Genomic DNA, 26,597 nt, shown 5'->3' with positions numbered 1-26,597 from the left:
TTAGAAGTGTGCATGAGTGGTTTAGGTTTATTTGTGATATCTCAAAACTAATTTTTTAAGTATGAGAAGAAAATACTGCCTGTGAAGAGTTTCCCTTGAAATACACAAATTCACTAGTAGATTTTAAGCCAAAGTTTACAGTTGCTATACTGTACAGCAGGCTCGGTGCCAAAGAAGTATATGAGATATTTATCAAATGTTTGCTGTGTGCCAGGTGCAGGTACAGTGGTAACAGATGCTATATATGGGATGTGATGATTGGGCACCCAAAGGGAAGGCTCAACACAGCTGTGTTCCCCCGATACTTGTTTCATTTTCCACTGCCACCAGCCAAGGCACTAAGGCAGTATTCTTCTGAAGAATAAAGAGCTCCTTTAGAGATGAGTTGCCTTTCTGTATTTGAAAATTACACTAAAATTTTAGTTGTTAAATACTGTGGTGCTACAGTAATAATAAAAAGATAAATCAGTGGATCAGAATAGATACCACAAAAATACACCTTAATCAGCACCCCACTTCCAACTCTCAATATTTGGAAATAATTCCTGTCAGTTTTTCTTCTATTCAGATCTTTCATAGTGTTGCAACACTATTGCACTGGTGATCTTTAAAACTTCACCATATAAAAAAGGTGTACCGCATAGTTTTTATTAGCCATCAATAATGGCTGCTTATGAATTTATGTATCACAGCTTATTCCTCTGCTGTTGGATGTTTAGGTTGCTGATAATGCTTAGCTATTATCAGTAATGGTTTTTGCATAAGGCTTTTTCTGAATTCCAGGTGATTTTCTTAGGAAAGATTGCTAGCAGTGGAATTATTAAGTCAGTAAGAAAATAAATATTTTGATGGCTTTGACACAAAATGCCAGATGTCTACCAAAAGATTTAGGACCATATATGTTGCCATCATCAAGGTTGGAAAGTATTCATTTCATGTGTAGCTTCTCCAGAATTGGGCAATTGAATTAACTGCTAATTTTTATTAACATTGTTTATTAGAGCCAGGCACCATACTGATTGATCACCTTACGTGTGATAACTCACATAACCCTCCCAACAACCCTGTGAGATAGGATTTACCCATTTGATAGATAAAGAAACAATAGAGAGATTTACCAAAAGTCTCAGAGCTTGGATTTATTTGAACTCCGGGAGATTGGCCACAGAGCTTACATTCTTTGGCCATGTCCTACTGGCTCTGACTTAACACTTGTAAAACAAGTTTACTTTTAAAAAATTCACTTCTGTGTTGTAATATAAGTTTTTGATTACCGCATGAGATTTAAACCTATAACACCTGGGATCAAGAGTTGTATGCTCCAACAAATGAGCCAGCCAGGCATCCCTTTAATTGTATTTTTAAATTAAAAGTTTGTGTATGCATTTCGTTTGTTTTGTTAGAATTTAGGTTTTTTTTTTTTTAACTTTTAAAATTTGATACAAACTCTTTATACAGAGTCTTTAACTCTATCATACATTAAAAATATTTTCTTTTTGTCTTTTAAAAATAAAAATACCCTTAATTTTGCCCATCATTTCTCTTTTGGTTTTTATTGTTAAGTTTAAGGTATCCTTACAAGAAATTTGAGAACAATTAATTCTATTTTGTTTTTGCTGTCTGCCACTTGTCTTTTTTTTAAGATTTTTATTCATTTATTTGAGAGAGTGAGTGAGTGAGAGAGAGCACAAGTTGGGGAAGGGGGAAGAGGAGTAGAGGGAAAAGGAGAAGCAGACTCCACTGAGCAGGGAGCCAGACACAGGGCTCAGTCCCAGGACCCTGAGATTGTGACCTGAGCTCAAGGCAGGTGCTCAACCGACTGAGCCATCCAGGCACCCCTGTACTACTTGTCTTTAGATAGTTGACTCAAATGGACTAAAATATTTTCCTGTGTTTTCTTCTAGATGATTTGTAGTTTTAACTTTTACATTTAGGTTTGTGATCCCATTTCAAGTTAATATCTTTTGTAATGTGAAGTGGGGATCAAAGTTCATATCACATAGATACCCAGTTGTTCCAGCACATCTTGAAAGCCCTAGCATTTCCCTCTTGAATTACCGGTCAGCTTTGCTCTGAACTGCACACTGCTTTATCCAGCAGCTTACTTGACCATCTCCATGTGGATGTCTAAAACACACTTTAAAACTAAAGGCCAAAACTAAACTTATACTGTTCCAGTCTTTTCTTCTCAGTCTTTCCCATTTCAGGAAACAGTAAAGCTAGTAGCTCAGGATGAAAACTTGAGCTTTCTCCTTCTCCTTCTCCCAGAGTAAATTCAGTCTATTAACTAACCTTGCTGATATTTTCAAAATACACCTAGAATTGTACTATTTATCATCATCTCCACTGCTGTCTGATCCAATACACCATTATCTTTTCTGTGAGTTATTTCATTAGCCCCCTGCCTAACTTCTCTACTTTTGGCTTTGTCCCCCTGTAGTCTATTAGTAATACAGCAGTCAGTAAGATCCTCATAAAAAGTCACATGTTGTCATTTGTTCAAATCTCCACAATGGCTCTCCACATAATTCATAGTAAAAGACAAGAATTTATATTAGTGTAGAAGGTCCCGCTCGACCATCTTACTTTTCTGACCTCATCCCCATGAAATCACTCCTTTGCTTATTCTGTTCTAGCCTTGCTTACCTCTGCAGTTCCTTGGACATACTAGGCATGCTCCCACTTCAGCCCCTTGGCATTTTCTGTTCTCTCTGTTTAGAATACTATACTCCACCAAGATTCTTCATAATTTGCTTCATCTCCTTAAAAATCCTTTAAAATTCTAACTTTTCAGTAAGTCTTTTGCTTCCTAATCTATTTTAAATGGTACTGCGTTCCCCACTCTGGTCTTTTAACATCTCTTCCCTGCTATGCTCTTCTCCATCACATTCTTCTCATACTTGTGTGATACCCCGATGGTTTTGTGACGATTGACTAAAACATCCACAAAGGCAGGGACTCTCTTATTTTCTGCTGTATCCCCAGTCCCTATAACATTGGTAAACACTCAGTAGTTATTTTCTGGATGAACTGATGAGAATTCACTTTTTTCCCAAAAATACTAACTAGCTTTATCTCAAGGTATTTGCACAGCCATCATTCTAGCCATAGGAGTAAACACTTTATTTCCTTTAGTAAAAATATAAAGACACTTTGAAATCTAAGTATGGGCTTTAATTTTGCATCTGGGAATAAGCCACTAAGTAAAATTTTAAATGTAATCTTAGAGCTACTTAGATTGTGCCTCTGTAATCTGGAATGTTTTGTGCATCGTTGCCTTTTATTCTCTTACTGATATCTCTGATAAATAAGAGTACATACATCTGTCAAAAGATAGTTGCAAGAATGTTCGTAGTAGCTTTGTTCAAAATAGTCCAAAACTGGAAACAGTCCAAATGCTTATCAATAGGAGAACGGATAAACAAAACTGTGTGTTCACGTAATAGAAGTAACCCATCATTAAAAAAAAAAAAAACTGACACACAAAAAACATTCAGTTTCTTAAACATTAGATACTGTATTGAGTGAAAGAATCTGCAAGAGGGTACAGATTATATATCCATGGAAAGGAACATGCTGTTGATTCTATTTATATGAATTTTAAGAACAGGTGGAGCTAATGTATGATGATAGAACATCAATACAGTGGTCACATCTGGGATTGGGGTTGGGTTGCCCAAGGGAATCTTTTGGGGTATTAGAAACATTCTAAATGTTTCATATCTTGAGATGAGTGGTGGTTACAGGGATATATACACATGTAAAAATTCTTTGAACTGTACACTTAAGACTAGTGTATATTATACACCATTTATATGTATAGGTATCTTAGTAAAAAGGTAAAAATAACTGTTACAGTGTAGAATTGGCTGATATAAATAAAATGGACAGTCAGCCATTAACTATTATGGGATAACCTAAAAGAAACCAAAAGACATATACTTTAAAAGCTTTATAACTTTCAGAAAACATTAATTCACTAACATTTTTCTGATTTTTTTTTCAGCCCCTGACCTTTTTAAGCCTAGGAAATGCTTACCTTGCTCTGAAGAATATCAGTGGAGCACTTGAGGCCTTTAGACAGGCTTTGAAATTAACCACCAAATGCCCAGAATGTGAAAACAGCCTGAAGTTGATACGCTGTATGCAGTTTTATCCTTTCCTATACAACATCACCTCTTCTGTTTGCAGTGGTAAGCAACTGGTAAATGTTGGCAAAATGACGAGCTTAACCAGGGGTCATGCTCTGATCAACAGAACACAGAAAATGATTTTCTCCATTTTCCCCAGGGATTTTACATAACTAGCATAATTCTAGATGTATGGGAGGAAATTAATTCATTACTTACCATATAGATGCCTTAGGATATTGTGCTTAACTCTCTCCCAGAAGCCTAGTTGAGAAAGGCTAACTAAAGTAGATTCAACTGAGATTGATAGACTGTGACTTTTTTTTTCTGCTCCCCAAAATCTGTGGTGTTTCTTGATGACCAATATTAATGATAAAGGATATATTTTCTATCCATAAAGACAGTCTACAGTAAGATTTGAAGCAGATTTTCTCTCCTCCTTCACTGAAATACACCCCTTTGCCTTTCACTGAAAGTGATCCAGATCCTGACTGCACCTTTCAAGTAGCCCCTGACATTAAGTGGTCTCTTCTTGCATTCTTCCACTTTGTCCCACAGCCACCATGGTATATGTGTGTGCATAAGTGTGTCCATCTGGGTCAAAAAAATTTTTTGAGTTAGTATCTGAACTATTGTAAATTCATCAGTTAGAACTCCTTAAAGGTGCCATTATATTTAGTTATTTACTTAACTTTCACTCTGTAAGAATAAAAAAAGTTTGATGTGAATTATGAAAGGTAAGGCTTACATAAATGGGGATCCTCAGAACCTTGCATTGATAGAACACACAGCAGGTGCTTTGTTAATGTTCCAGTAAGATTGTAATATTCAAGCAGAGCACCATCAGTCCATCTCTTTCATTTAAGGGGGAAAAAAAATCCCTCAAACTGGTTTTCCAGGTTCACTGTACAAGACTGCCTTAGGATTTTAATGAAATGACAAGCAGTGCTTATATTTTTAAGTATCAGAGCATGATTTCTTTAGTGAAGACACCAAAAAAAGTCTAGCAGCAACATAACTCTGTAGCTCGGTTGTGGATGGGTACTGAACATAATCTAAACTAGAGTTCTTGCATGAATGCTGAAAGCCTAAGACAGTGTGTTAGCAGTGCAGGAGTCCTACACGTTCATGTTTGAGCCCTAGCTCTGCCATTACTGTATTTCAAAACCCAGTCTGACTTGTGTCATCTATAAAATGAAAGGGAAAATCTGTCCCATAGACCTTGGTAGGATTTAGTAAGATCCGTATCACATGATAGGTGTTGGGTAAAAGTAAGCCATTAGAAATTCATAATAGATACAAAATACTTCAGCCTTAAAGGAGCGAGTTATGGATCTTTTATCTTCTCACATAATTTCAGAAAATATTTTATGGTCTTTTAAATTCCTTAGATGATGTAACAACAGCCTTGTAAGCAGAATTTCACTTTTTTTGATGAGCTGCTTTTATTAGTAGAGTCCGTTATATTTTTTACATGCTGTCATCTCCTTTGCCTCTCTTGATTTCCTTATTACTGAAAAGAAAAATTGTGTATATATAGTGATCCTTTTCTAAAAAGCCTTTTCTGAAAAAAAAAAACAAAAAAAAAAAAATAAAAAAAATAAAAAGCCTTTTCTGTAGTAATATTTTACATGCTTTTTAAAATATTTTACATGCTATATGTAGATATAGATATAGATATAGTGATCCTTTTCTAAAAAGCCTTTTCTGTAGTAATATTTTACATGCTTTTGCTTAGGATTTCATTTTATGTCACTCATGTCAAGAGAGAAAATTCAGTTGTCTTGCGCTTTTTCCCCAGAGCATAATTTCAATTAGCTCAGGAACCTAATAACCTGAAACAAATCTATGAAGTTGTAGTATTGTAGTTTTGGTTGTCCACGTATCCCACAGTTATTACTATTATTAGATCCAGTACAATAAAAGAAAATAATTTGACTAGGGAAGAAGGAATACTTTTTTTTAGTTGTTTCAGCAAAAGCTCATTAATATTTTTTTTTAATTTAGCCCTTTTATGTTTCAATTAATTACCTTAGAAGATAATCTACCGTCTGCTAACACCTCAGTAAACACTGGTACCCCCTGATGGATGGAAATGTACGCGATAGCATTTTCTAAGTTTACGGTTTCATTGATAATACTGAGTTCATTTCAATATTGATTTTTTTCTTTGACAGTGTTTTTTGCATTACTTGTTTCCACCAGAATCCTGTGCATTCACAGTTGCTTTGCCAAGTTCCAGCCTTGAAAAGCTGCAACTTCAAAGCAACAAGTATCTCCACAGAAACCACGAACAACTTATATTTGAAAATGTAAACAGTTTCATGTCCTCTAGCTATCTCTGAGCTTTACTAAATGGTTGATGAAAAAAAGAGGAAAACCTCTGAATAATGACCATTTCTATATCCTCAGATGATTGTCTACCTTTTGTTTTTTTCATTTTTGCAATATTGAAATAAGCTTCATAAAGTTAACTTACTTGTGTGACACATTATCTGTCTGAAGTTTTTATTATGACAGTATAAAGTTTTCAAGATATTAACAAGGCTTATGATTCTTTTTCCATATAGTAATCAAGGAATTCATACTGATTTGTATTAAAGACGAATTTCAGCTGCCCTTACTCCCTTCCAACCTAAGTCACTCTCTTGTGAAAGTTTCTTTGAAAAGCTACCAGTTTAAAAGCTTTTCAGATAAGCTTTTCTTCAAGACCAAAAATAACTAATTACTCGTAGAAAGCCTTTCTTAAATAATTTTTCTGACAGCTATTGTTAATCCTCAACAAATTGTTTTCTTTAAAGATCCATGTTAGTAATTATTTTTATAGCAGCTATAATATAGTATAATCTCTTGAGTAGTATGAACTTTTTTTTTTAAAGATTTTATTTATTTATTCATAGAGATGCAGAGAGAGAGAGAGAGGCAGAGATACAGGCAGAGGGAGAAGCAGGCTCCATGCAGGGAGCCTGACGTGGGACTCGATCCAGGGTCTCCAGGATCACGCCCTGGGCTGCAGGCGGCACTAAACTGCTGCATCACCAGGGCTGCCTGAGTAGTATGAACTTCATGATAAAATTGTAGGCAGTGGGTTTAACACGAGCAAGTATTTTATTGCTTTTCATAAGTGATCCTGGAATTTTTCACATAGATTTTCAGTTTAAGTTTCTTGGAATGTCTGCACGGGTCATGTATTCTATTACCTTTTTAATACTGATTCATTCAACTTAAAAATACATAATCTTATAAAATGTTTCCACTTATAAAGACTTTTAGCAAAACTTGTCAATGCATAATTAAAAATCTGACAGTTTTTCCAAAAATTTATTAATCTGGAAATCATTTTACTGACTGCCATGTGTTGAGCTGTGTTATGTTCTTATATAGCATGTCCTTGACATCATCTCTTTCTCTCTCCTTTGAATAGCATTTAAGAAATTCTTCTGTTTTATAGGTAGTTTTATGTCACTACCCCAATTTCAAAGAGGCTGGGGAGGAAAACTTAATAGATTGATTTTTAAATTGTCTCCTCCTGAGTTGACTATTAAAAGAGAAGCCAGCACTTTCAGTTTTGATTAAACATTTCTCTTGGCAGTTATGAAATACATGCTGTTTTACCACATTTCTTGGTTTGTTATTTTACAATTTAACTTAAATAGAACTGAATGTGCCACTTTATTAACAAACTCATTCTTCAATAACAACATACTTGGCTCTTTTTAAAGTAATATGAAATCTGTTAAATAAGCTTCCAGTGCTTTTGAGTATATGTAAGTTCTTTTCAGTGCCCAACACTAAAAATAGGGAACTTTTCTTTTTAATTGGAAAAAAATAAAGATGTCACAAAGAATGAAACTTCATGAAGTAACGATGATGATCTTCTCTAAGGACCAAAAATGGAAAATAAGTTTTAATAACAATATAAGCAAAATGATTAAATATTGAATCTGTAGAGAAGTCCAGAAATACATGTAATGGATTTTCCAAGTATTTATCACTCCAGAATATTTTCTAAATACTTTTCCTTCAGCTTCAGTAATTTGCAAATCAAAAAGTTATATCTAACAAAGACTTTTTTTACTATTTAGGTAGTCTAGGTTATTTTATTATTATTATGTCTCTGTATGTATGATTTTACTTTTATTTTTGGTATTTTTCATCCAGTATTATGTTTTTTTGTTAGAAAACATAAGACCATCGGTAGGTCATATTTATTAGATTTCATTTACATGAGATGCTTACAGGTATGCCACTGGCAATGGTATTGATATTTGCTGAATATAATTAAGCATCTAATCTACAATTTCCCTGGTCTTTTCATAATTCACTAGGACACATACCCACTTAAAAATATTGACCCAGATGTGTAGAAATGATGGATGAATGTTATACAGTAGAACTCAGACTTTAATCCAGTATGCTTAGACTTAGAATTTTATGCAGGTTTTTCTATAATTATTTATATGAAAACTTTTACCACTAGAGAAAAAAAAATAAAAGAATTTCCAAATCATGTATGTGAGCTTTAATATCTGTTGCAGTGTATAGAAGGATTGTCCTGTGTGGTCATTGCAGTGTTTCTGTATGGTAGTATCTACCTAGATCATATCTCCTTTTATAATTTGTTTCATTATCTATGGTTTTAGTCTGTTCTTGAACCTAAATATCTATAGATTTATAACTTGTAGCTTAAAGCAATTTTATCTGGAGTTTAGATATTGAAGAAAAAGAAACCTTGCATTTTGCTGCCCTCCTGTGGACTATCCAGCATATGCTACCTGCAATTAAGGACTTTTGCTTTATGACATTCTTCATAAAAATTAATGAAGGTGTCTGCTTTAAAAAACAAGATATAATCTTAAAGATCCAGTTTTTATAGCATTTTTAATATGCTCCTAGTTGACATCACTCCATTTATTTCTGTATAAAGAATTAAAACTTGGGATCCCTGGGTGGCGCAACGGTTTGGCGCCTGCCTTTGGCCCAGGGCGTGATCCTGGAGACCCGGGATCGAATCCCACATCAGGCTCCCGGTGCATGGAGCCTGCTTCTTCCTCAGCCTGTGTCTCTGCCTCTCTCTCTCTCTCTCTCTCTGTGACTATCATAAATAAATTAAAAAAAAAAAAAAAAAAAAAAAAAGAATGTTAAAAAAAAAAAAAAGAATTAAAACTTTAATTTACTACAGATTTCAAAATCCTAAAATGCAAGCATATTCTGGAACAAAGCCAAATGTAACGTATGTAATTTGTTTAGGTTTTTATATTTCTTTACTAAAAAGGGCTTTAATTATTTGGTTCACAGATAATCTTTTGACAGGTATCAATGTGGTAAGGAGGAAGAAGAAAAGGTCCCTTTTTATGAATCTAGAAGCAAAGATTCTGAGTTACTCAAGTGTTACTCAGTGGTAGAGCTGAGACTAAAATCTGAATCCTTTGCCTTCCAAGGCCAGTGTGGTTCTTGCGCATAATTCTGTTACTCCCAACAAGTCATAACTATGCCACTGCTATGACTGAAATAATTTGTACTTGTAGATTCTTAAGATATTTTTATAAAAGTGGTATAATCACTGTACTTTTTACATCATCACTCAAAACAGATACATACATCCCTGTATAAAACATGAACCTGAACTAGATTATGGGGGCAGTCATAATCCTAAAAGCTCACCTGAAACAGTCCCTTTCAGTTTGGCAAGTCATCTTCTGAATTTTGTGTCATTAGATTGCCCTATATAGCCTTGGATTGTACACAGATCTGGTGGCTGTATTTGCATTATTATCTCAGTAGGTAATATTTATCTTTGGGATTCCCAGCATTTTAGCTTTCATGAACATGAACATGAACATGGTTACCTTTGGTTTTCATAAGAACTTAGGACAGTAAGTCAAATTCTGATAAACAGTGGCTTTACACTTCAGTTTCTGAAAGACATTGGATATATATATTTATTCATTTTAGTACATTCTGGTTTTTGATGTGAAATTTTTGTCCTATATACAAAAAAAAATTTTTTTTCTTTTAAGGAATGAGCCTTATGGCCCTTGCCTAAGATCTTTTCACAATTATCCTCCAGTTATTATACATTGTTAACCCTGCCAAATAATATTTAAGAAAAAATGAATTTGGATGGTAGATATAACCTTCTAAAGCAAGAGAATGTTTTCTTTTAGCCTAGAGGAAACTTGAGTGTGGCTTAGTTGTTCATTCATTCAACTATTACTTCTTGTGTGCCAGGCACTATTCTAGGAACTAGAAGCAAACAGAAAAAAAACCCTCCAGGTCTTAGGGAGCTTCATTCTAGTGGAGATAAACAGAGAGCAGATGATAAATATAATAAAGAAATTATTTAATATGTTAGAAGATAGTGCTAAGGGGAAAGCAGAGCAGGAGGTCAAGTGAGATTCAAAGTGAACTGTTCAAAAAGGCCCCACTGAGAAAGTGACATTTGAGCAAAGACTTGAAAGAGGTGAGGGTTTAGGCCATGCAGACATACAGGATAAGAGCATTGCAGGCAGAGAGTAGTTGTTGCAAAAGCTTTTGCAAGGAACAGCAAGAAGGCCTGTATGGTTGTAGCGGACTTGTAAGAGTTCTGAAAGCAGAGATGAATGGGAGGAGGAGAGAACCATATGTTTTCTGCCTTGCAGACCATTCTAATAATTTGGGCTTTTATTCTAAGATAAAGATACATGATTTGAAAGGTTTAGGGCAGAGAAGAAAAAACGATCTGATACACATATTAGCAGGTTTCCTCTAGCTGCTGTATTGAAAATAGATAGTGATGGGGTAAGGGCAAAAGCAGGAAGACCAGTTAAGATGCTGTTGCAAAAATATGGGTGAAAGATAGTATTGCCTTGGATCAGCCAAGTGAAAGTGGAGGTGAGAAGCCATAATTGTATTTGGGATGCATTTTTGAAAATAGAACCAACAAGACACTACCAGAGGAAATGTGGGAAATGAAGGAAAGAGAAGTCATGGGTGACTTCTAAATTTGGGACCTAAGCAACTGTTGCTATTTAATAAGATTTGTAATCACCATTGATGCTGTTTAAAGAGATAGTAAAATCTGAGGAAGGAGCAGGTTTAGGGAGAAAAACAAGTTTGGTTTTATAAGTGTTAAGTTTCCATTGCTTATTAAATGTCTAAGTGCAAGTATTAGGGAGGCAATTAGATATATGAGTGTCATGATGGTCAGGGAAGAGCCCTAGGCTACAGATGAAAATCTATGAGCCATGGGCCTATGGGTGGTGTTTTAAATCATGAGCTTGGATGAAGTTACCTCAGTGGTTAGTATAAAAAGGAAAGTAGGTCAACACTGAATTACCAGGGCATTCCAGTCAACATTAAGAGGCTGAAAAGAGAAAGCTAGACCTTGGTAATATCAGGCAAGTATCTTGTCCCAGAAATGAAGAAGGTGTTTTGAGAAGTAGTCGATTATATCACTATTGTTGCACCACACAGTTGCTTCCTAAGAGGTTGAGTTGGATGAGGACAGAGAATAAGCCATTGGATTTAGGAACATGGAGGTTGTTGGCAGTCTTCTAAAAGTTTGTATGAAATGGGTTATGAAGGAGGTGAGGAGGTGGAGAGGGCCAGCAACTCTTCCAAGAAGTTTTGCTGTAGTGAGAAGCAGAAAAATGGGATGGAAGTTAAAGAGGGATGTGGTATTAAAGATAAATTTGGTTCTGATTTTGTTCTAAAAACAGAAATTTTGCAGAATGTTTGCATTGGACTGATCCAGTAAAGGGGGAGAAATTAAAGACTCAAAAACAGAGAGAAGCCAACTGTAGAAGCAGAATTCTTGAGTAGATTGGGAGGTGGGATCCGAGGCACAAATGTAGGGTAGGGATTGTCTTTAGGTAGGAGCAGGGGCAATATATAGGTATAGGTGTGGACTTTTGATTGCTTCTCAGTGAAACAAGAGGCCAGTAGTCAGATCAGAGTGAAGAGAGGCAGAGGGTATTGTGGATAATGCTGGCAGTGGGCCCCGAATGGGAGTTGACCAGAGAAGTTTCTAGCTTTGGTAACTGCATAAATGTCAGTGTCATTAATTAAAAGAGAAAATACGGAAAAGAAAGCATTTATACATTGACATAAGGCTGGATAGACAGGTTCATTTAGAGATGGCTCTGCTCCCTCAGAATGTGCAAGGTGAGAGGAAAAGGCCAAGAATGGAATCCTAGAAAATACAGCATTTAAGGAGCAGAGCTAGTGAAGGAGTAGAGGGGTATTGAGAAGCCAGGGGGCAGCTAGGTCCTGAAGGTCAGAAAAACAGTTTGAGAAGGAAGAAGAAATTGATAGTCTGTCCCATGTCGGTTCCCCAAGTGTCATATAGATATCACAAGAATGCACCAGCTTTCAGGTGGGACTTAGGTTAACGTTTTTAAATAATTTTAATATTTATGGGTTTTTTAAGATTTTATTAGAGACACAGAGAGAGCAGAGACACAGGCAGAGAGAGAAGCAGGCTCCGTGCAGGGAACCCAACGTAGGACTCGATCCTGGGACTTGCGGATCACGCCCTGAGCTGAAGGCAGATGCTCAACCGCCGAGCCACCCAGGCGTCCCAATATTTATGGTTTATTCTGATGGGCATTAGGAAAAATACATAACTAGCACATCAAACCTCTGGTTTATGAAAAGTGCTACTTTTCGCCTTTTAACACAATATAAGATTAAACAGAGTCCTTCTAAAGAGAAACATTATGTAAACAATGTGCTGGTACCTACATAAAAATCAGCAGTAGTTGGCAGATGAATAGTGTGGAAGGCTCTGGGTTTAACAGTTTAGAAAGTCATTGGTGACTTCATTTTATCAAAAGTATTTTTTGTAAATGGGGAGATAGCTACACTAAAACAAGAATAAAGCTTAGGATAATAGAAGTGTTAAAATGAGCTCTTACTTTTAGAGCTTTGGCACAGTTTCTAAACTATACCTCATGTTTCAGCCTGTCAGTCAGTGACTAAAATAACTTTAAAGCAAGTAGATAATGATACCAACAAACATTCTTTAGAAACACATTAATAATAGGATGCAAATAAGGAAGATTTTTAAAAATTCACCTGTTAGAAATATTGAAAATAACTATTTTTGGAATAAAATAGAAAATTTTGCCAGGTGAGTGAAGCAAGAGGGCACACATCGGGAGGGTATTCCAAGCCTCAGCATGGAGTGCACACAAAGCAAGTGATTTTACTCTCAGTGGCCTGTGGGAACTGAATCACTGCAGTCTTGTCTGATGTTCCAGGAGGACCGAGACCAAGGGTAGCAACGGAGCTGTCACTATAGACACTTAAGTAACACTTCTTGATGTCAGAGAGGATGGGATGGCGCTGGAGGTTGTTACTCAGTTATGGAATACTTTTTTATTCATTGATCTAAAAATAAATGTATAATATCTCTGAATTACAGAGCTTAACACTTGAGGTGTGCAAATGGTCTCAACTAGTATTAGGGTGACTATCTTGAGTCTCCAAAAGGAAGTCAGTTATATTTTTCGGGTACTAAATTTAGTTCAGAGCACAGTTCTGCTTCCTTTCTGCTCTGTGCATAGTGTGAGGATACCCACTGATGACGTCATTAATCATATTTTATGATCACTTATCTACAGATGGGGTTGGAAGTTATATTTAAACATCTTTCTTTTAAAAAAAGGAGGGGGCAGCCCCAATGGTGCAGCGGTTTGGCGCCAGCTGCAGCGTGGGGTGTGATCCTGGAGACCCGGGATCGAGTCCCACGTTGGGCTCCTTGCATGGAGCCTGCTTCTCCCTCTGCCTGTGTCTCTGCCTCTCTCTCTGTGTGTGTCTATGAATAAATAAAATCTTAAAAAAAAAAAAACAGTTGTTTAAAAAAAAAATAAACATCTTTCTTTGTATGTAGGCTCCATTCTACATCAGGAGCTTACTGTGATTTCCTGCGCCCATGCCACTATGGACGAAGTGATTATACACCTACAAGAACATACGAAGGATGAGCAAGATGGGGTCTGTTTTATCGAACCCTTATTAAGTGTTGAACAAGACTTTTTTTTTTTTAAGATTTTATTTATTCATGAGAGACAGAGAGAGGCAGAGACACAAACAGAGGGAGAAGCAGGCTCCATGCAGGGAGCCCGATGCAGGACTCGATCCCAGGACCCCGGGGTCACGTCCTGGGCCGAAGGCAGGAGCTAAACCGCTGAGCCGCCCAGGGATCCCCAAACAAGACATTTTTAATATGTTCTGTCACTGCAGCTGTACATCAGTCTCCTGATAGGAACTTCATAGTCCTAAGTTTGGCATACTTCATTGGTTGCTGTCTTTCTTTTTAAATCTTCAACTTCCATTCATCGTTGCTCCTGTTTTTAGAGAGATTTTGCCGAATCATACAGCAAAACGTTTGCATGACCTCCCCCATTCAAAAAGATTATTCTAAATGCAGATCTCTCTCTCTCTCTCTCTCTCTCTCTTTCTCTCCCTCTCTCCCTCCCCCCCCCCCCCCCCCACACACACTCCCGTCCATTCTGCATTGGTAGAATGGGCGCTTTTTTTTTTTAAGTGATTTGTGCCTCAGTAAGTTCTTATGTGTTCTATGAGCTAACTAGTTGAAATGAATTCCGAGTTTTGAAATTTTTGTTTCACACAATGAGCACTAAATCTTTAAACCCCTTTACAAATGTAATCACTGAATGATGTCTACTCAGTTTCATGGCCCAATGGAAATAAAGCAGTTGAACCTGATAATCACTAGAAAAAAACATTAGTTTGTTTTGAAATACATGTGACTGAGGATACCTGGCATCTGTATGTGTACGTGGAATGCTTTGGTTTTTTCCTCTTTTTTTCTTCCAGTGTTGTTATTACTAGGAGTCAAAAGTACTTGATACTAACATACTAGGCTCTTTCACCAAGAGAATTTCAGTAATCTCTTACTTTTTCTTAACCACCAAGATTTATGTAGTTATGATCTTGAAAATGCAGGAGAAATTTAAATCAAAATTTCATGGCTATTGAAGAGATCACAGCTTTGGATTTGTCTTCTCATTCAGTTACTTTTTATAACAACAAGCCTAAATTTGCCACTTAAAATTTGCCAGACTCAAAGCAATCTAAATCTCTTTAGCTATCAGGCATTGATTAATAACCCAGTCAGATCATATATCCAAAGTGATTATTATAAAAAAATAACAAGCATATCAAACTTCAGGAAAAAGAGCTGGAGGTCACTAGCAGTTGATAGTGTACCAGGTGTTGATCAAACGTTCCTATTCCTGTTGCACCTATAATAACCTAGCTATGTTTCCCTTGTCCGTGTGAAATGTAGCTAGGGAAAAACCTAACATGAACAAAAAAATGAAACTAATTCACCACTTCTCTCACTGCCTAAAAAGCATAAATGTTAAGAATTGGAAAACAGTAAAGTCTTAGAAACCATGTTATTACGTGCAAAGTGGCCGCCAAGGTGAATGCCTCCAGGTGACTTTCATTTGGCAATATAAAGCAAAAGAAAAAAGTGTGAACCACCATTTATTTCTCTATGCTTTCTACTTGATTTAGTGCACTGGCTGTCTATACTTAGAGTTAGCCATGCTCTATTCAGGGGACTTGTCTTAATCACATCCCCACGAAGTGGTATCTGTAGTCAGGCAACTAGGGAACTTTGTTTCTGGAGTTCACAAGGCCCTACTTAAAATGCTCTATGGTAGAGGAACTGAAGTGGCCTTTTAAAAAAAATAATAACCTTGGTTTAAATGTCCTACTCACTACCCAAACCAATGAAAATGACAGTTGCTAACGTTCTTTGTTTTCACATATGAGGTTCAAGTCCTTATTGATTCTGGAATAACTAGGGTCTTGAGTTCTCATTGAAAGACATCAGTATAATTCACTTACCCTGAGGAATAAAAAAAGACCAAGTAGCTTTGAGATTTTATAAGCCTCGACCTAACCCAGTACCCTTGCAATAGGAAAAACGCCAAGCTGATATGCCCAACAAGTAAGTGCTTCTGCCGGTAGGTCCCTTCCCCACTATGCATGTCTCTGTGACCCCATTTGTAGTTTGAGGAAGAGGACCAGAGTTAAGATCGATCAGTTTTCCTGCTAGATTCCTTTCCTTGACGTCAGCAGGTGACCATTCACTTGGAGCAAGAGAATGAGGAGGCAAATGATAAACCCCAAAGGTTGTGGGGACCTAGGTAATCTAAGCCCCTCCCCCTACCACCTGTTTGTAGGTTTATTCTAAGTATTAAAAGCTGAGTGAAACCAACTCAAGTGCGTGTGGTTGACTCAAATAGATGTGCTGAATTTAAGCTCAGTGACCACATGAAACTTTAATATCATTCTGCTTCTGGCAAAGTCCGTGGAAATCGTAACAAACCATAATATGCAAGGATGATAGTGTGGATGGCCTGTTTTCTTTACTACCCACATCCCGCTTTCCTCAATCCATGAGTTTCCTCATGTTTTCTCCAGCTTCTTCTCCTCACCCTCCATCTTGCCCTTCCCCTCCACAAAAACCCTAATCTTACCCATCCTTCAAGGCCCACTTTTGCCTTGCCGGATCCCTTGATTATAAGTAATCCATAACTAATCATTCTACCTGCCCTCCTTCAGTTCCTGTGTCTTCCATTACAGTCATCTGTGTATGAGAGGCAGCTCTCCTACAAGGCCTCTCGAGCTCAGTGAGAGCAGGGACCAGCCCTTTTTTCATTTTCATACTCGGGCCCACCATGCAGTCTGCAACCCCCCCCCCCCCCCAATTGTTCAGCACGTAGAATGTACTTAAATGGCAGGTTAGCTGGTGCTGTTTCAAGTTTGAACTGCTAAGGAGACCTAGTAATAAAGAGCAATTTGTGTCTACCCACTGTTTACCCAGAATGCTTTACACCAAACCCCCACTCAATGTACATATTTAGATATAGATCCTCTTTAAAGGTCTGCAGCTCCCATACCATAGGAGGGAGAAGACAAAAGGAATTACATTGTCTCTTGTCCACTAGAAGCTGACACGTCTTATAGCCTGACTTCCCTCACTCTCTTTAAGCACTCTATTTAACGAAAGTCACAAATGTCCTTGTTGACCCTCGTGGAAAAACTGTCATTTATGGGTAAATCAGTAAGTTAGAGAAAACCTATTGGGTTTATTTCCCCCCTGCACAGTTGCTTGAAACAAATTTGCCTTGGCTTAACTAAACCAGAGATTTCAATTTAATATTGTGACTACCACAGCGACGACGACTGCTACTACTGCTACTACTACTAGCAGCTGTGGCAGTTAACTTGCTTTCTTCTTCAGTATACCTTCTGCATGGGAAAATCTTTCATAGTAAACTTGTGGTAAAGGTTCAGTTCCCTTATTTAGAGATCCAGTCTGATCTTTCACATTTCTAGAGGAAAAGGTATCTGCCAAGAGTTTGGATTCATTCACTGGAGTCATTTCCTCCGCAGACCACAGGTTATGGTGTCTGTGCCTCAGCTGGCCCTGACTTTGCCCTCTCTGCCACAGTCACTTAAGAAAGAGAAGGCCACGTGGGAAGACAGTGAGGCCAAGTTTACACCCTGTTCTCCTTTTCTCCTCTAAAGGGAGGCTGGTGTATAGGTCTGCAGAAGCCGGTGCAGCTCTGAATGTGGATTTCCATATGTGGGCTGAGTGGTCCTCACAATAGCGTTCAGCTCTGTAATACTTAGTAAAAGGAAAACAGACACACACACTGACTTGTATCTGAGGTCACAGACTTTTCTTAGTTTTTTAAACTTGCTTCTGACTCCTTCACCTCACCAGGAGGGAAAGCCTGTGCAATTCTGAAGGTGCTGATTTCAGATCTTTAATATGGTCTGTTTTCTTTCTGGCATTGCACTTTTAAGGTCAACCAGTACATAACCGTTACTTTAAACCTCCTGCAACGAATTTCATTTGGCAGTAATTGCTGAATGAGAACAAGTCTAAGGAGCCAGTACTTCTGTTGAAGTGATTTCTCTTGTCTTTGCTGAGTAGAGGGCAGCACAAGGCAGAGAAGGTGAGGCAGCCTCACTGCTGCCTCAGGCACAGTCATCAGCAAGCTAGGTCTCAGCCAGACCCAAGGAGCTCTGGGTGCCCCTCTTCGAGGTGCTTTCACTAGGGCTGTGTCCCAGGAGTCCTCTCATTTCAGATAAAGAACCTAGACACAGAGCAGTAAGTTGATTGCTCAAGTGTGTACGGGAAAGCTGCAACGAAGGTCGGATTTGAATTCATACCGTGGGATGTTCCTCAAGGAACTAGGTCTACAGGACCTCTGTCACAACTTCTGGAGGTAGAAATCATAAAGATACTTGTTCCCAGAAAGGTTTCTTTCTTCATCAAATAGACCTGTTATTTTGTGTGGTACCAAACCCCACCTGTCACCCACAGTTAACATTTCCTGCTAATATTTTGAAAGTGATTTTGCATAGCATGGTGAGCAACTGAAAGGTACACTTTTGTTCACTTCATGATGTATTTTACTACCTTTTCTGAAAGATTATCTTACTAGGAAATAAATACCATGAAGTTATGAGGTATCTAAAATTATAATAAAACACTAACAGTTTTACCTATATATAGGGGGAAAAGGTTATTATAGCTGCATAATTTGAGTGCAGTTGAGTAGAAAGGTAAGGAGAAAGAAAAATACTATAAAAAGTCACTCAAGTCTATTAGGAGGACAGTATTACCTGTATTTTCCACCAAGGTACCTTATATTTGTCTGAATGTACCAGAATGCCTCCTATAAAGTAACTTTTCTTATAGGCCTAAGAATGGAGACTTTGGAGTATAATATAATCCTGTTAGAACAGGGATAGTAGGAATATCTTTAGGATCTTCCACTGTTTACAAAGGCCATTTTTCTAACATCTCTTGCTTTGCCTTCGGCCACACCAAATTCAAGTTCTAGTTCCTATTACAAATCAGTTTATTTATGTCTTAGAAAAATCATCATGTAATAGGAAGCATAGGAGTCTTAGACTCATTTGTTGTAAGGGGAAAAAGTATGTTCGACCAAGAAAAATTTGAGGGCAAACTGGAGCAAGTCTTCTTAAAATGTCGCAACATAACCCGAACTGTGGAGTGTGGAGAGTGAGCGCTGATTTAACTGAACATAAAATCTGTGATCCATTTTCACATTGTAAGGCAGTGAGTTCAGAGAGCACAAAGCAGACTGAGACAAATTTCTAAGTGTGTTAAATATTTTTAGGATTCAGATACGCCAGACAGTTTAATTTGAATTAACTGCTGTTTTCTTCTAAAAGCCGGGTGGAAATGAACCCTGTGCTGCCTGCTGCCTTCATCATCTCTTACACGCACGTGTACACACACACACACACACACACACACACGAATGTTGACAGTTGAAATTAGGCAGCTCCCCTGATAACTTCTAGAGCCAGTTGCTCATACCAGACATTGAGTTAGGCTGCAGCTAAAAGGCCTTGGTGAAAGAGATGACAGTGGGATAATTTATTCCTTTGCAGCTTTCCAGAGAACAGTAATAGCTCACAATGTGCTAGTTCATGGTCTCGCTTCTCACATTTAATCTCCGCAACAATGTGGAGTGGAGACTACTACGAAGCTCAGTTTGCAGATGAAGAAACTGGTATACAAAAAGGGTAAAAGTACCTTGCCCTGCTGTATACTGCTAGAAAGTAGTGGAACATGGATCACAACTTGCTTAATCTGGCTCCTCTGTGCTCTAAGGCGAAAAGAACATGACCCTTCATTAGTTCTGCTGAGTAGCTCTCATTACTTGGCTCTTCCAAAGTTCTGATGCCTCTGAATTTATTTGTGGCATTTCTTTGTTACAACTAATCCTGAAGGGTCTGAAAGTACCCAACCAGGAATGTCTTGCCAACTTACGAGATTCAGAAGGTAAGGATTTTTTTTAAGGAGTAAGTGGCTGCCCAATTCTAGAAAATAAGTATTTGGGGACCTCTGTAAACAGAATGATCAGAAAACAGGAGATTTCTATAGCCTTAGTAATAATACTAGGAGTTCCTAAGAACTTCGTTTACTCTGAAAACCTGTTTAGCCACAGGATAAATTGTGCCTTTGCCTTAGGAGGCTTAATGCCTTTGACAAAATATATTAAATATTTAGTTGTTTTCCAGAACACCGTTGTAGGATAGGTTAATATTAATAATTCAGTTTATGCAGGTGATACTCTAGCCACAGAAAAGGATGTTGGTATGTCTCCTAGCAATCCAGATCTCCTAGCAATTCCAGAATCAGAAATACCCTACTCAGAGTTTTTATGCTCTGTTGGTATTGCTGTTTAGTCGCCTACTTCCAAGAAAAACCAAACTGTCAGGATTTGAATTAAATGCTGAATGCTTTGCAAGCAAGTATAGAGCATTAAGCACAGAAAAGTGTTTCCATTTTCACTTGGGACCTTGTTATCTAAAGCATTTCATTTAAATCATGTAGTTCTTTAGGAAAAAAAAAAAAAAGATTGTACCTTTCAAGGTTAGTCTAAGCCACAGAATCTCCTCATTTCTGCATCAGCAAAAACTAAGAGTCATATGCATGGAAGATGACTTGTTACTTTTTAGGTATCTTTCCATTTTTCTTTCTCCAACATTTTCTTGTGTTTCTTTAATGAGGACATCCTCTCCACCTCTGCTGGGAAGCCAAGTGACATTTTTCCCTGTAGGCAACTCTTTTAGTTCCCCTTTGAGCTAGAGTAGACCTCTCCTGCAGCTCACAGAATAGAAACTTTCCTTGTGAAGTGCTTCCGTTCTTCAGACAACCGTAAGGAGCAATTTTAAAAATAGGCAATTTGACTTTCCGATTATTGGCCTAGATGATTACGTAAATCACAACAGAACACTGAACTAGTATGTCTTTAAGTGTCAGCCTAAGAATATTAAGTTCGGACTTGTTAATGAAAATGAAAGTGACTCCTTAAGGTGCGTAGCTTTTACTCAATCATTTTGATTCTGCCTACTTGCAACAAATATAACGTAAACGTCATATTCTTCCTTTTTATTCCCAGTTCTCCCCCATCCCCTCTCTTGCCCTCTGTCTCTGCGATGTTGGCCCCAATTTCCTGAGTTGGAGGACAAGACATTCTTAGAATGCACAAGGTTTGCTTTGAGAGGGCGTCTGGGTTTGAGGTCATGCAGGAGGACTAATTTTAGCTTCAGGATCTTATGCACATCATAGCTTATAAATTACCTATGAGGCATTTTTAAATATTGCAGACATTTAAAAAGATGAAACCAATTAAATTTTTATAATGGGAAGCGAGTGAGAGAGAAAAATAGGAGAGGCAGAGGTTGGAGGAGGAAGGCAGCTGCAGAAAACACAGAATTTCACTGGGTCCCGGTGTCAAAGGTTTGTCCTTTGCTTTTGTAACGTTGCTTCTCTCAACCTGTGTCAGGTGCATGATGCTCTGGAGGCAAACTCCCCAAAGCTGAGAGTGGAGAACAGTCACTGGGAATAACATCGCTTTGAAAATCATTGTCATCATTTCCTCTGTGTTTTTGGTAGTGATGCGTATTTATACCCCAATTACATAGTAAATTCTAGTCACTTGGGTGTGTACAGTTGTTTGGTGTCACCGCCTTCTTTTAATGCTCTTGTGCTTAGCTTCCCGTGCTGGCCTGCGCATACTGGGTGGGGAAGGCTTAGTGGAAACCAATCCTCTACCTCTCTTCTCTCACAGAGGAGTTTGGAAAACTCGCGACTGTGCCTGTTCACGGCGTCCTACGTGTCAGGCTTCCAGGGGCGCCCCCCCACACACACACACACACATGCCTTCCATCTTGCAGACTGCGCTGCTCTTCATCTCCCAAACTCAAATAAGAACTCCCGTGCCCGTCGCTTTGCTCAGCACGTCATCCCCCCCCCCCGCCCCCGGACGGTGCCACCTCCTTTTTTGTGCTGAAGAGGTAGCACTGACCGGTGGAGGCGACGGGGTGGCTGACCTCCCAGGCCCACCGCTTACCGACGGTTTGACCTTGGCAAGTTACTTCATTTCACCGAGACTGTTTCCTTATCCGTGGAATGACGCTCCGTCATTTCCAAGGCATCTTTGAAGGGTAAGGAGAAGAGAAAAATCCGGAGCACCCCACAGAGACCGGCTCCCTTCCTTGTACCTCCCTGTTTTTAAGTCCCTCAGAGTTCAGGTGTCACTGCTCAAAGCTTAATCTCCGAAGCGCGTCGCGGCACGGTCCGCCGCCTCCCATTCCCGTTGTCTTGTGTTCGCCTCTTCCCAAGTCGCTCGCCAGCCTGGGAGCTGGGAGCTGGGAGCTGGGAGCTGGCGCTCCTCGGAAACCAAGACTGCGGTTTCCCACGTGACCGACGTGACCTTGTTCAGCGCGGCCGCCTGCTGCCTCCGCCGCGTGGGACCGGGAAGTGCAGGGGACCCCTTCCTCCAGACGCGGTCCGTCGGCACAGAGGCGGAGGCCCTTGTGGTTTCTTGGCGCAGCAACAGGGGTGACGCGGGAAGTGCTTTCCTGGAGGAGAACTCTGAAAGGGAGTCTCCAAATCCACCAAGGACTCCGCGCACGGCCATCACTGCGGGCGAGTTTAACTGGGCGCGGACACTGCTTTGAGACCATTTTCTATTAAAAATAAGCAGGTCGAGCACGTGTGAGTGTTGTGGTGAAGGAGGGAGTGACTCGGACACCGGAGACTGTCCTGTGAGAGGAGAGCTGTGGCTGCCAGTGGGGCGCACCGTCGGTGGCGCGCGGCGGAGGCGGACGTAGGACAGGACGGCGGGAGCCCTGTGCAGCCGGCGGGCCGCCGCCACCCCAGACAGCCTCGTAGCACATCCCCGCGCGCGGGCTAGCGGCTCTCGGTCCGCGCGAACACACAGCCCCGGTAGGGCCTGCGGTCCCTGCCACCCCGTCCCACTTCAAGTCGTTGCTTTTTATTTTCTGACCTTTGCCTTCTGATACACCTCTACTGTAAGCTGCGGTGCAAGAGTGGATGCTCCATTTCTCTGCTATAGGCCACCTGTCTCCAGCTCACTCGGGCACTAACCTGCGGTTTCTACCTTTGAAAGGCAAATAGAAGGAAAACTACTGTTTTGTGATATTTCACACTTTTAAAGAAACATTTCACAGTCGTTCGTTATAAAGGAAATGAGATCTTGGGACTTGATCTTTGTTGTCATAATCTTCCTCCCCATTCCCGAACACTTGGTTCTTACGATAGCCTAGCAGGGTAGCACTTGAAGTTCACTGTGAAATCTTGAGTCACAATTATGATCTGGCTCGAGGTGCTCCAGCTCACTGACTTTTGTGTGTTCTGCTGGAGAAAAACTGACCCTGTCATCTTTTTGCTTTTCCTGATATTTGGAGACCTTGAGCCCTGGGACTGCCTAAGAGAGATGTTTCTAATATGCTGTCTCTGTGTCTCTTGTCATTGAGGTGATTGTCATGAGAAAACCCTGGACAACAGCCATGACAAACAGAAATATTTTGACAACTCACAGTCACTGGATGCTGCCGAAGAAGAACCCCCAGAGACAGGAACAGAGGAGGAGCCCGTACTCTCTGTTGAGAATTCAGGGAGGGATTCAGATGCCCTTAGACTTGAAAGTAAGTTGATTTGACCTGAGCTGTGTTTCTGGGGTAAAATCAACTCTCAAGCTTTGAATTTAGGCCTTTCTCTACTCTCAGTAGTTTCCTTCTTTTAACAGCCATACATTATATTTGTAGGGTCACAGGAGTGACCCACAGGCGTGAGGTAGAAGACAGGCTGTCGTGTAAAAGCTCTTTACACTTTTTTTTTTCTTTCGCCTCCATGTCTTCTTTTGTTAGAACAAATTTGATTCATTTACATACCAGTCTTTCTTCTCAATATCAGGAGTCTACTGAGTAAGTCAGTGAAAAAAGCAAAATAACTTGTATTTACACTAAGCCAGTAATATTTATAGATTTGGAATAACAGACATACCTACCAGGCCCTCTCCTCAAATTCCATTCTATGACCACATTTAGAGCTGTGCGGTACTAAACAGTTCTTGACGTTTTCAGTCGATGCATAATTGCCAAAATGACTGACTTTGTAGTACTCATCCTGCTTCACCGCTTTGCTCTGTTTGGATCTCTGCACAACTCCCCACTCCTTGAAACTCTCTTCCTTCTGTTGGCTTCCAGGGTGTCACTTGCTCTTGGCTCTCTTCCTATCCTCAGCACATGTTTTTCAATTTCTTTCACTCATTCCTTACTTTGCCCTTTATTTGTTGGGTTACCCAGGATCTTAACCTTGGCCTTTTTTTTTCTTATCCATCTTCTTAACCCTCTGCGTGTTCTCTCTTGATGTGTCAGATACTTTCGAGTATAACAATGACTCCAAATCTTTATTTTTAGCTAGGACATTCTCTACAACTCTAACTCTTATTTCCACTTTTTTAGCAGTTTCCATCTCAGTGGGCCATAGGCATGTCAAATTTCACATATCCATAATTAAACTTGTCTTCATTTTCACCCAGTTTCTTAAACTGCTTCTAATTCCTCTGTCTCTGCTATCTGTTAATGGCATCACAACTCACCCAGTCACCACTCTATCCAAGACCTGTCGCATCTGTTTATCTCTTCATCTATTCCTTCTGCCACTGCCCGAACTCAGACTTTCTCCATTTCTGCTTGGGCAATTGCAGTAGCTTCATAATTGAGGTCCTCGTATCTAGTCCTTTATGTCAGTCTGTGTGTGGAGGGGAGTGTGTGTGTGTGTGTGTGTGTGTATGTGTAAGAGAGAGATAGTACATGTAATTGGTACACAGTTTTAAAAACAGAAGCAACCCCTGTTACCAATATATTGTGTGTCCAAAAAGCTGTTTCTAAAATCAAATCTGATCAGGTAAGGCCTATGTTTAAAATTTTCCATGGCTTTCTGTTACCTATAGGAAGAGTCCAGGTATCATAGTGTGGGATATGAGGCAGGTTGGCCCTTCGTTTTGTCCCCAAGTGTACCATCTACTGGTATTCTACAGAGCAGGATATATAACCTTTCACCATTTCCCGCACACGCCATGCCCTTTGAGCCTCCGTGTCTGCACAGGTTGGGGACGGCCCCTGCCTACTCTTTTATGTGGACAACTCCTATGCATCTCCTGGGTTCAGCTTACATGTCATCTCCTCTGTGGAGCATTCACAAAGGTCTGTGGGCATTTAGTTGCTCCAGTACACTGTCAGTTCCCACTGTTTGTCAAGGCATATTTGGTGCAGTGTGAGTGCTTGTGTGTCTTGTCTCCCATCAGCCTGTGAACTTCTTACATATCATGTCCTATATAACTATATTTCTGGGTACAGTAAATCTTTGTTAAAGTAATCAAATGTGGCATTTGCCTTCCTGTGTATGTTGGATTAGCATATTTAGCAATTAAAAGTCTATGTTTCCTTCTAAGTGGTATTGTATATATAAAAAAAAAATGATGTCTAAGAGAAGCAAGCTAGACCTCAAAGGGGGGAGTGGTTTCATCAATTCTGTCAGAAATCGTTGGGCTTTAAGGAAACTAATTTCCATTTACCAATTCTGAAGAGAGGGATTCTTACACTAGATAAGCAGTTTGTACATGTACGAGGGAGCTACTCCTCCCTGGTGCCTGGCAGCCTCATGTCTCCGTCAGACATCAGGTAACCACACAACTGAGTGGACATCATGAGGCTGCTTAATTAACTCAGAATCGCCACAGATGAGATGGAGCAATGTTCCCCATGGAGCTCCATCCCATCCCTGTACCGGAAAGGCCGTGTGGTTGCCCTGGCTGAGACGGGGTCTTTTCCAGGTCCTTTCAGCATCAGGAGGACTGTCTCTCAGGATGGATTCCTCTAGAGACGGCTAATGCAATCCAGAGGGTGATGATGACTCTTACTAGTTTCACTCTCCAGTACTCACTTTCCTCCGCCGTAGGTCTAAATTCTGTCCCCTAGGTACTAACAAGTCCACAGGCACTACATTCATCGTATGTGGGTGTGTTCATACCAGCGGGCTTTCTGTAGTGTGGTTATCAGAGTGAGAAAAACTCCCAATGCAAATCGTGTATTACAAATAAGAGCCATGTATAGATATTAAAGAATTTTTGAAAGTTCTACTTTTGGAGGAAAATTTAAAGGAATACTAATAATAGTTAAGCCCTTTCCAGTAACCATAAACTTATGGTAGTCATTACCTTTCTGTGATACATTACAACTTACAAACATATGCTCACTTCAGCAGCACTTACATATAATTTACAAACTTATGAACTATGTGTTAAGCATGTGAAATAGATATTATTATCAAGCCCATCTTACAGATGAGAAAATTGAAACTCAGAGAAGTTAAGTCCCTTGTCCAAGACTGTCAATAGATAAAATAACTAAAACTCATCCTCAGGTCTTGTAACCCCGTGCATTGTGCGCTTTGCCTTGTGGGTCTCAGAAATAGGTTGGTGGACTAGAACTTTATTTTTTAATTGGTAAGGTCATTTTTAAAGAAAACTAGCAACTCCTGTTACATTATTTTATAAAGCAAAGAAAATTTAATGTCAA

General features: G+C 39.2%; 1 protein-coding gene across 2 annotated transcripts in view; it reads left to right on the top strand.

The window, feature by feature from the left end:
* Positions 1-26,597, top strand: part of TTC17 (tetratricopeptide repeat domain 17) — a 115,945-nt gene that overhangs the window by 47,346 nt on the left and 42,002 nt on the right. The window contains exons 16-17 of one of the 2 annotated variants that reach the window (XM_041722569.1): positions 4,007-4,193; positions 23,490-23,660. In XM_041722569.1, coding sequence (XP_041578503.1) covers positions 4,007-4,193; positions 23,490-23,660 — 358 coding nt within the window. The remainder of the gene's footprint in view (positions 1-4,006; positions 4,194-23,489; positions 23,661-26,597) is intronic. The other variant, XM_041722570.1, reaches the window with a different exon arrangement.

Source organism: Vulpes lagopus, chromosome 11 (genome assembly GCF_018345385.1).
Source record: "Vulpes lagopus strain Blue_001 chromosome 11, ASM1834538v1, whole genome shotgun sequence".
NCBI classification, from domain to species: Eukaryota; Metazoa; Chordata; class Mammalia; order Carnivora; family Canidae; genus Vulpes; species Vulpes lagopus.
This window is presented reverse-complemented; position numbering and strand designations above follow the sequence as displayed.